Source organism: Triticum dicoccoides, chromosome 3B (assembly GCF_002162155.2).
Source record: "Triticum dicoccoides isolate Atlit2015 ecotype Zavitan chromosome 3B, WEW_v2.0, whole genome shotgun sequence".
Classification (NCBI taxonomy): domain Eukaryota; kingdom Viridiplantae; phylum Streptophyta; class Magnoliopsida; order Poales; family Poaceae; genus Triticum; species Triticum dicoccoides.
In genome coordinates this window covers 512,977,143-512,987,491 of record NC_041385.1, presented here as the reverse complement: position 1 = coordinate 512,987,491, position 10,349 = coordinate 512,977,143, and the positions used below count along the sequence as shown (strand labels likewise).

At 53.4% G+C, this 10,349-nt stretch overlaps 1 protein-coding gene across 1 annotated transcript; it reads right to left on the bottom strand.

Annotated features, from left to right (window-relative positions):
• Positions 1-6,658: 6,658 nt before the first annotated feature.
• Positions 6,659-7,815, bottom strand: LOC119276817 (VQ motif-containing protein 4-like). Its single transcript, XM_037557977.1, has one exon. The coding sequence runs from the start codon at positions 7,661-7,663 to the stop codon at positions 6,938-6,940; it is 726 nt and encodes a 241-aa protein (XP_037413874.1). The 5' UTR covers positions 7,664-7,815; the 3' UTR covers positions 6,659-6,937.
• Positions 7,816-10,349: the final 2,534 nt, after the last annotated feature.

Sequence of the window (10,349 nt, the reverse complement as noted above, 5' to 3'; positions counted from 1 at the left end):
AGTGTTTGAGGAGAGGATTCAATGTGAAATGAATGGCTCCATTGAACGTGGCTGGACCGCCTGCGAGTCCAAAAGAGACTACCAAAAACTCGAAATGGCCTGAGTGAGTTTGAAATGCCATTTTGTATTCTTCTCCTTCTGCCAGTCTGAATTGGTGATACCCAGCACGAAGATCCAGCTTCGAGAACCATTGAGCACCGTGCAACTCATCTAACAGCTCTTCGATGATAGGAATCGGGAACTTAGTCACGCATGTGAGAGAATTCAAGCGACGGTAGTCCACACATAATCTCCACGCGCCGTCTTTCTTCTTTACTAGTATCACTGGAGAAGAGAAAGGGCTTGAGCTGCGCTGAATAATGCCCGTGCGAAGGAGTTCCTCAACCTGCCTCTCTATCTCGTCCTTGTGCTCTGGTTTGTGTCTGTAGGGTCGAATATTGAAAGGCTGCACCCCTGGAATCAGGGGAATCTTGTGGTCACAGGCACGCCGGGGAGGCAGTTCAGATGGTTCTCCGAAAACATCTTCGAATTCTGCAAGTATTTCTTTGATGCATTCCGGTGTTGCATCGTTCGATTCTCCATTTGATGGAATGGCATGCAGCTGCACCATGTACGCCACTGCATTGTTGTTGCAGAGACCTTGCAGTTGCAGATTGTTGATGATCAAACACTCCGTCGACTCGGCATCGTGACCCTTTAAAGAGATTGGACCTTGATCCGAAGGAATTGCAATATGTTTAGCCTTCCAATCCACTGTCATGGGGCTATGCTCTTCGAGGCAATCCATTCCAAGTATAGCATCGTAGATGCCCAGTGGCAATACTTTCATATCTGTCCTGAATTCATGCCCCTGTGAACACCATGAGCACTGAGGAATCACTGACGAGCATTTGAGTTCCCCTCCGTCAGCTACACGGACTCTATATGTTCTTGGTAATGGCTCGACCCCTTTCAGAAATGCTGTCAGCTTGTTGTTCATGAATGTGGTTGAACTGCCTGAGTCCACTAACATCAGAACCTCTCTGCCCTGGATCCATGCTTGCAATTGGAACGCCTTTGCAGAAACTCCCCCTGAAAGCGCTGATCTCGAAATGGCCATAACCGTGTCATCTGCTGCCCCTGACTGTAACTGCTTATCCAGTGGCTCGTCAAGGCTGGACAACTCCAGCAACTCCTCGACGACGTGAAGCTGCACGGACGTGGGGCACACATGATCGTGCCCCCACCTTTCTCCGCACTTGAAGCAAAGACCGCGCGCGCGATGATAGTCGCGCAGGGCCTTGACCTTGGATGAGTCGGCGCGGGCGCCATCCAAGCCACGATGATCCACCGCAGGTGTAGGTGTCGGTGCAGGCGTCGGCCGCGGTGGAGGAGGCAGCGGTAGTGGCGTGCTTGGTCGAAACATGGCGTCGGTGCCGCGCGGCGTGGCTCGCGGCTGATGCGCTTGTTGTGCAGATTCGATGACTTCTTCTTGCAGCATCACCAGAGAGCACGCCGTGTCCAGGTCGGGCGGTCGCTGAATCAACACGACCGCACGTATATCCGCCCGCAATCCCTCGACAAAACGAGTGAGATAAAAGTAAGGATGTATAGCTTCTGAGTAAGATGCCAAATGATTCACAATTAACTCAAAACGCTCAATGTAATCAGCTACCGAGGAGGTTTGCTTAATGGTGTAAAACTGACGAATAAGCAGTTGGTGTTTATCCCGCCCGAAACGGGTGCAGAGCAGAGCTGCGAATGCTTCCCAATCGAACTCTGAAAGTCGATTTTGGAGAGATTGCAACCACACCGATGCGGCTCCAGAAAAATTAAGCGCGGCCATAGGTACCCAAAACGACTGATGGATCCCGAACATGGAAAAGTATTGCTCGCACAATGTTTTCCATAATTTCGGGTTGTCGCCCGCGAATTGGGGAAACGACACGGATGGATGTGCTTGACCCAATCCGGCCAGGAGCTGGCTCGCATGAGCGAAGGGGGACAGGGGAGGAGCGGGCGACTGGGAAGTAAACTGACCAGTGCCCGGGAGTGGTGTCGGCGGGGTCGCCAGCACCTTCTCCCGGTGAAGAAATGTGTCGCTGTGGTCCTTTGACCCGTGTGGCTGCGAGACCGCCGCGTTGCCCGTGTCCATGCTTGGAGCGGGAGCGTTGGTCTCCTTGGCCGCCACACCAGGCGCTGCCGCCGCAGGCAGGCGCCCGTGTTGCAGATCCGCTACTGCATCGGCGAGCTGGTCGACGCGGCGCTCCAGACCGGGCCGCCAGGCCGCCAGATCGTCCAGCTTGGCGGTGTTCGCGTGGATCGCCGCCGTGTTGCCGCGGAGTTCCACCCGAAACTCCTCCATGGAGCTTGTGATCCTGTCCATGTACTCCTTCATGGTCGGATCCATGGCTTCGATTTGGTTTCGAGCTTGGCGAAGACGATGGGTTTCGATGAATTGGGCCAGATCGCGCGACGGGAGGGTGGTGTTTGGTCTCTGATACCAAGTGTTAGGAGCAGGGATAGGATCTGTATATTCCACTAGCACGATTTCTCAAGAGTATAGAATGGTAGCAATTACAGAGTGGTAGCGATTACACTTGGCCTCGAATCGATCTAGGGTTCATACAGAAAAGGGGAACGGGGAGAGAGCCGGTGCCACCGCCGTGATCCACTGGATGGCTTGGCTTCCTTCCTTGCCTTCGTTAAGTAGTGGACGCCTTGGGCTTCACCTGGTCCAGTCTGGCCCATAGACGCGGGGGTTGGGCTTGGGCGCGCGCTGGGGCCGGTCTCCTTCCGGCTCAGTGGGCTGCGGGTCTGGCAAGTCAGTGGTGCTGACAGATGCCAAGCTCGTTTAATGTCCGTTTGCAGTCGATTTTGTTGTCTGTTTGCAGCCAATTCTTTGATCACATAGAGTAGCCCATGTTGCATGTATAATATGGATGTTAGATGTCAGATAAGAGATACAGAGATGTGAAGAGCGAAATATGGGGCGTGCTTGGTCAGTTTGGGCGCATCCGTGAACGTTTGAGAGGCTGAATTACACCATCGTGGCTGTAGATGCTCTTGGGCAGTCGACGTGAATAGTAGTAGACCAGGAGTCGTTTGTTCATTCGCTGCATCTAACTAGTAAACTGGGACGCTACACCGCACGGCGAATATCAAACTTGTACGTGGCGAGGTCAGGTTGATCTGCTTCGCATAGGGTCCATGAATTCGTAGACCCAAAATAAGAGTCAACTTTTTCACCACCACCGGTCGATGACCTCAAGGCGCGGCTGGCCGGCGAGCGTTCTCTTCCTCGCTCATTTCGGCCTCCCATTCGCCCGGCTATGAACCCGTCACTACCGCCACGGTACTTGCGGAAATGGACATGCTTGGAATCAATAGCGTGCCAACGACCGCCAGACTGCAGTTTTGTCGCTGCCTGCGTCTGTTAACCTGTGGACCCGAAAATACGTAGAGATGATTCCAGTAATAACTCGACAGAATTCAGGTTAAGGAGTAGGGAGGAAAAGGGGACTGAAAGCAACTCGCGATGCTAGTATAGTACTAGTATACAGTACGTACGTACAAAAGGCTGAGCAGCGTACCATTTCATTGATAGAAAAAAAAGGACAAGGTCCCACATCGCCGACGTACACGAACAGGCGTTTGGAAGGTTGCAAGAACAAGTGGGAGGATGCTCAGCCTCAATACACAAAGTTCAGGTTACGGGTAAAATGGTGGCTAATCCCTTAGCGCCCGCCTCGGCCCAGAGGTGAGCATCATCCTTGATCGAGAGTAAAAGGTCGTCAGTGGAGGGGTGTAGGCCGTCGAACATGATAGCGTTCCGGTGTTTCCAAATGACACAGGAGGTCAGCGTGATGATGGAGAAAAGATACATCAAAGCTTGAAGTTCGAAGCAACTCGGCGCCATAGGAGATAGCTGCGCCGTATTCAGCTGGCCCAGTACGTACGTTATAAGACCTGTATCTGCGTGGTAAACTTATATTGCGTGCAAGCACCATCCGGCGATGCACCGTATGCATGCACCGGAGCCGACAAGTGGGACGCCGGCGACTGCTCCATATGTATGTACGGCCCGCTGTTGCGACCGGACAGCGGAGAGCGAGGTGCCCGCGTAGCCCAGCATGCGACGTGCCATGGGTACGCCGCGATGGTCGCTGTCGGATCACAGCGCTGGCAGGCAGCGCCATACGCTTGGTCACGGATGGACTATGAATGGACTGCAGCCTTTGCTGACAAATTCAATCGACTCCAAGCAACCACGACGAAGTTGTCCATCTTGTCTTTTTCCTTTTCCCCTCCTCCTATGTTGTGCATCTTCAGCTTAGTCGCCGTTTGCTCCTGAGCTCACATCGGGTCGCCGGAATAGTTGGCCAACAGAGCGATGACTCGATATTCGTAAATTTTACTCCTCCCGTAAAGAAATACTCACGGTGATCGAAATGACTTTATATTTCTTTACAGAAAGAGTATTAGAGTACGTGGCAACAAAATATCGTCGACAAGACACTTCTCTTCTTTTCTTCTTCTACGTGCATGCAACAAAGACACTTCAAAAAGCAAAACTACTTGGACAAGACGCGAGTGCATCAGGTGTCGCTGGGCGCCATTTCTCGGCTATAGGAGTACTACGTATAGATCTGTCCATGCTCTAGGGAACTTTTCCCTCTCCAGTACCCTCTCCGTTTAAAAATAGATTATCCAATTTTGTATTAAAGTTAGTATAAAGTTGGGTAATCTATTTTGAAACGGAGGATAGTAGTACAGACAAATACACGGTAGAAGTACCAGTACAAAATTTGACCCTAATAAAGGGTGGTAGCATGGCTGTGCGGAGTTAATGGCGTCACATGGCACCCCTCCAAGCTTAAGCCGAATTTAATTTAATTTTGCCGCACCGTCGTCACATGAAAGGACTAATGACCATGATTATTTAGTCTACGAACGAACACGCAGTAACATGGGGGAGCGCTCCGATCCGATCCATCACAGGTTAATTAAACCAGCGGACAGTATAGTAGCAGCAGCTCGGCATAGACAGGGTGATAATTAGGGTGGCGCACAAGTCAAACAAACAAGCCGAAAGCGAAGCGGTACATGCACCGCACCGTAGCAACGGAACGGAAAAGAAAAAGAATCACGTTAAGATACTCGCGCGGTTGGGTCCGTTTGACTACGTCGACCAGAGCACGCCCGTGAAAGGCGGGCGAGCATCCATCCCTGCCCACTTCCGTTGTGTTTTTTCGCTTGTCTGCAGCCTTTGGCGACCATGAAATGAAATTCCGGCTCTTCTTTTTTCCTTGGTTAGTGCTAAGCCTAAGTGGCACGTACGCACGTGTCGACGTTTGTGATATGCGCGGCTCGCACCTAAGTCTGGTGTGGTGAGTCAAGCTTGAACGCTGTTGTACTCTACTGCGCGGAGTCTTGGTCATACACGCAGCACTGGAGTGGAGTCCCAATCTTGAAGCAACTGTACTCGTAACCGTCGAGCAGCGGTTATGCAAACGGAGCGGTGCACCACCAGTCCACTCTTGCTGCTTTCTGAGCAGTCCAAGACTCCAATCATGATCATGAACCGTGGGGCGTGGAGTAGTGTGCGGGTGTTGGATAGGGCGGGTGCGTGAGGCAACGCGATAATAAATCCAACAAGGCTGCAGCGACCTTTCACAAGGCCCCGGACAAAAGGTTAGACGGCGGAGTCCATCGAGCGAGACGACCGCCGATCTACCGTGGCCGGTGGGTGGGTGCGGGTGCGTCGCACGGCGGACATGGCACCGCGCCGAAATGGCCCGGCTAAGACGACGGACCCTACCCTACCCTACCCTACCGTGTCGTCCCTCCCTCCCGCGCTCCCGTCCAATCCAGCTCCTGTGCAGATGCCGCCCGCCACCTGACAAGATTCATCACGCACGCACCAGCAAGCGGCCAACGAGGATTTACGCCGGGCCGGCCGGGCGTATGAATGTCCACCAAGTGTGCGCTGGCTCGGCTTGGCTCCCCAACCCAAACAAACAAGACTTCTCGCACACACGCTACCACTCCGGCTCAGCACTACTGTGGCATCTCTGCCCTCCTATTTCACCAATCCTTCCTTGAAATATGCTCTCCTCCTGGTGGTGTGTGTTTTACTTCAACATTTTGCTGTGATCAAATATGTCAACATCAAGGACTACTGAGTCAATCACTGAAAAACATGGGGCGCTGTTCGTGTTGTACTACCTCCGGGGCAGATGAGTCCAGGTACTAGTACATCCTGCCTCGAGGACTGCTGGTTCAGGACTGAAAAGTGCCAAACGCAGCACACAGCTTGTCAGCAGAATTTGAGCTTTTGCAGTAGAAGAATCACTCCCATGCTATTTTGTGTACTACTTGTAGTATACTGTCATGCTGTGTGATGCGAGCATACCAGAGAAGAAGACTCGAGGCATGTTTCCAAATACCTCACTTGGATTGCAGCAGCAAACGCCGGATTTTGGACAATTATGGCAGATTCAGGCCATATGTATTCACATGCACTGCACTGCTCCTTCCCACGAGATTACAAGGCCGTATTTATGAGCTTGGACGCACCAACGGCGGTGGTCGATGAAGTTCAGAGGGAATCAATCCAATTCCAAACAGCAACCGAAAGAAGATCAGAATTGGGAAAAGATCTACTAGCACACGAAGGTCGAAAATAAGCTGTAATTAATCGATTAATCGAGTCGCAACCTCAAAAGAGAACCAACTCCCCTCTTCCTTTCAAGAACGGAGCAAAAATTACAACAGCAGCGCCGGCGCCGGCGAAGAACGACACAGCAAACACCTTGCTACTACTACAGTATGAAACTAGAACTGCGACCAAAGGACGGCGATGATACAGCGAGGGCGGTGGCGATGGTAGAAGTCGTAGATTACTTCATGGCTGGCTGAGCAGGATGCGCGCGCAAAGGCGGAGGCTTTGGGTCACTCACTCGGCCGGCGCCGCCGTCGCGGACGCGGCGGCCATCCTGGGCGAGCTCACGGGGAAGAGCGGGAGGAGCCGCGGCGGCTCGGCGCCCCGCGGCGAAGGGTGGAAGAAGAAGCCCTTGTCGGCGATGGCCGCGCGCTCGGCGGCATCCCCCGAGGACGACGCCGGCGAGGGGAAGAAGGGGTCGCCGGTGAGCGGCGTCACCGGGCTGCTGAGCTTGAGGGACGGGAAGTCCAGGACGCTCGGGGACAGGATCTCCGGCGCGGCGGAGGCGTTCCTCGGCGACGGCGGCGCCCCCATGGCCAGCGGCGCGATCATCTTGAGGTTCTTGAGGCTGCTCCGCCGCTCGTACAGCTTGAAGGACGGCTTCTTCGGGCGGCACGGGCCGCTCCCGCTCGCCGCCTGGTTCCCGGCGCTGCCGTTGCCTGCGGCGGTCGTCGCCGCGGCGGCGTTCTTGGAGGACTGCTCGGAGCCGGTGAGCATCTGGACGACCTGCTTGAAGGAGGTGGTGTCCGCCTGGACGAAGGTGGTGGGGAACGGGGTGGTCTCGATGGTGCGGGGGACGGGCCTGGGTGAGGGCGGAAGGTTGTGTGGGTGTGGCGGCTGGGCGCGGTGGTAGGGGTGAGACGGCGAGGTGGAGGAGGAGGAGGAAGAGGAGGTGGACGACGACGGGGAGTTGGGGTCCTGAGGAGGCATGGGGAGGAACTGCTTGGTGCACGGCTCCATTGAAGCCTTGCGTTTGCGTATGGTTAGAGTTGGGATGCGTGAGCTTCTCGGGGGCGAGGAGGAAGGGAAGGGGGAGAAGAGGATTTGAAGCGAGGAAAAAGGGTGGGGAGGTTGGTTAAGAAGAGAGAGAGAGGGGAGGGGAGAGAAGGGAGGTTAGAGATGCATTGTTGTTGGTGTGAACTGACTTTGGACAATGCTTTGACGTCCGTTACTTCAGCTTTTGTTCCTTTTCTTGCTGGGGTTTCTCAATTTTCTCTCGTCCTTTTCCTCTCCTCTTTCTTTTGTACTTACTCGGCGGTGTTGCCTTGCCTATGGCGTGTTTGGTTGCAGTATTGAATAGTAGCTGCATTGTATACACATCTCAATCCAGTCTGGCTTTAAAAAAACAGCCTCATATGCGACATCTGCAAGTTGTTTGGTTGCTTTCATATGGACTTCTTGCATTAGGGGATTATTTTTGGCACGTTGTTTGGTTGCCTGCATTGTCTCAGCGCATACAACTACACGTTGTTTGGTTGCCCGCATGAGATATGATTACGAGCTAGCACTTGCACTTAGCACACAAGGTTAAGAACTAGCAGAGGAAGGGGAAGAAGAAATGTAGTGTGCGCCGGACCATGGCAACTGCGGTAGATAGTGGCTGTGGCGCTGTGTCCGACATGACGAGCATGGAGTCGTGGGCGAGCGACCCCGTCGGCGGCACAACGAGCGACACCGTTGGCGAACTAGTTGCGGTGCTTGCGCAAAGACAGTCGACAGAGGAGGAGAATGTAGTGCTCGCGCCATGGTACCATCAGTGCAGTGGATGAGAGAGGAGGCCGAGATGATCGACGCTGGAGACGACTCCAGTGTAGTAGGACGAGAGAGAGGAGGCCAAGATGATCGACCCCGTCGGCGGGGCGACGAAGTGCAGTGTGTGCGCCATTGCAGCGTCAGTGCAGTAGGAGGATTGTTGGAAATATGCCCTAGAGGCAATAATAAATTAATTATTATTATATTTCCTTGTTCATGATAATCGTTTATTATCCATGCTATAAGTGTATTGATAGGAAACTCAGATACATGTGTGGATACATAGACAACACCATGTCCCTAGTAAGCCTCTAGTTGACTAGCTCGTTGATCAATAGATGGTTACGGTTTCCTGACCATGGACATTGGATGTCGTTGATAGCGGGATCACATCATTAGCAGAATGATGTGATGGACAAGACCCAATCCTAAGCCTAGCACAAAGATCGTGTAGTTCGTATGCTAAAGCTTTTCTAATGTCAAGTATCTTTTCCTTAGACCATGAGAATGTGCAACTCCCGGATACCGTAGGAATGCTTTGGGTGTACCAAACGTCACAACGTAACTGGGTGGCTATAAAGGTGCACTACAGGTATCTCCGAAAGTGTCTGTTGGGTTGGCACGAATCGAGACTGGGATTTGTCACTCCGTGTAAACGGAGAGGTGTCTCTGGGCCCACTCGGTAGGACATCATCATAATGTGCACAATGTGATCAAAGAGTTGATCGCGGGATGATGTGTTACGGAACGAGTAAAGAGACTTGCCGGTAACGAGATTGAACAAGGTATCGGCATACCGACGATCGAATCTCGGGCAAGTACAATACCGCTAGACAAAGGAAATTGTATACGGGATCGATTGAGTCCTTGACATCGTGGTTCATCCGATGAGATCATCGTGGAACATGTGGGAGCCAACATGGGTATCCAGATCCCGCTGTTGGTTATTGATCGGAGAACGTCTCGGTCATGTCTGCATGATTCCCAAACCCGTAGGTTCTACACACTTAAGGTTCGATGATGCTAGGGTTATAAAGGAAGTTTGTATGTGGTTACCGAATATTGCTCGGAGCCCCGGATGAGATCCCGGACGTCACGAGGAGTTCCGAAATGGTCCGGAGGTAAATATTTATATATGGGAAGTCCTGTTTTGGTCATCGGAAAAGTTTCGGGTTTTATCGGTAACGTACCGGGACCACCGGGAGGGTCCCGGGGGTCCACCAAGTGGGGCCACCATCCCCGAAGGGCTGCATGGGGAAAGTGTGGAAGGGGACCATCCCCAGGTGGGCTGGTGCGCCCCCCACTAGGGCCCAAGGCGCCTAGGGTTTGGGGAGGGGGCGCCTCCACCTGACTTGGGGGGCAAGTTTCCCCCTCTCCCCCCTTTGGCCGCCCCCCTCGATGGGATCTAGGGCTGGCCGCCGCCCCTAGGGGTGGAAACCTAGGTGGGAGCGCAGCCCCCCCTCTCCCCCTATATATAGTGGAGGCAAAGGAGCAGCCCAACACACAAAGTTCTTCTCCTGTTGGCGCAGCCCTACCTCTCTTTCTCCTCATATCTCGCAGTGCTTGGCGAAGCCCTGCAGGATTGCCACGCTCCTCCACCACCACCACGCCGTTCTGCTGCTGCTGGACGGAGTCTTCCTCAACCTCTCCCTCTCTCCTTGCTGGATCAAGGCATGGGAGACGTCACTGGGCTGTACGTGTGTTGAACGCGGAGGTGCCGTCCGTTCGGCACTAGGATCTCCGGTGATTTGGATCACAACGAGTACGACTCCTTTAACCCCGTTCTCTTGAACGCTTCTGCTTAGCGATCTACAAGGGTATGTAGATGCACTCCCCTCTCTCTCGTTGCCAGTTTCTCCATAGATAGATCTTGGTGACTCGTAGGAAAATTTTG

What these genes read in the sequence shown, in the direction of transcription:
- LOC119276817 (XM_037557977.1), bottom strand. Translation starts at nt 7,663, where the DNA reads ATGGAGCCGTGCACCAAGCAGTTCCTCCCCATGCCTCCTCAGGACCCC.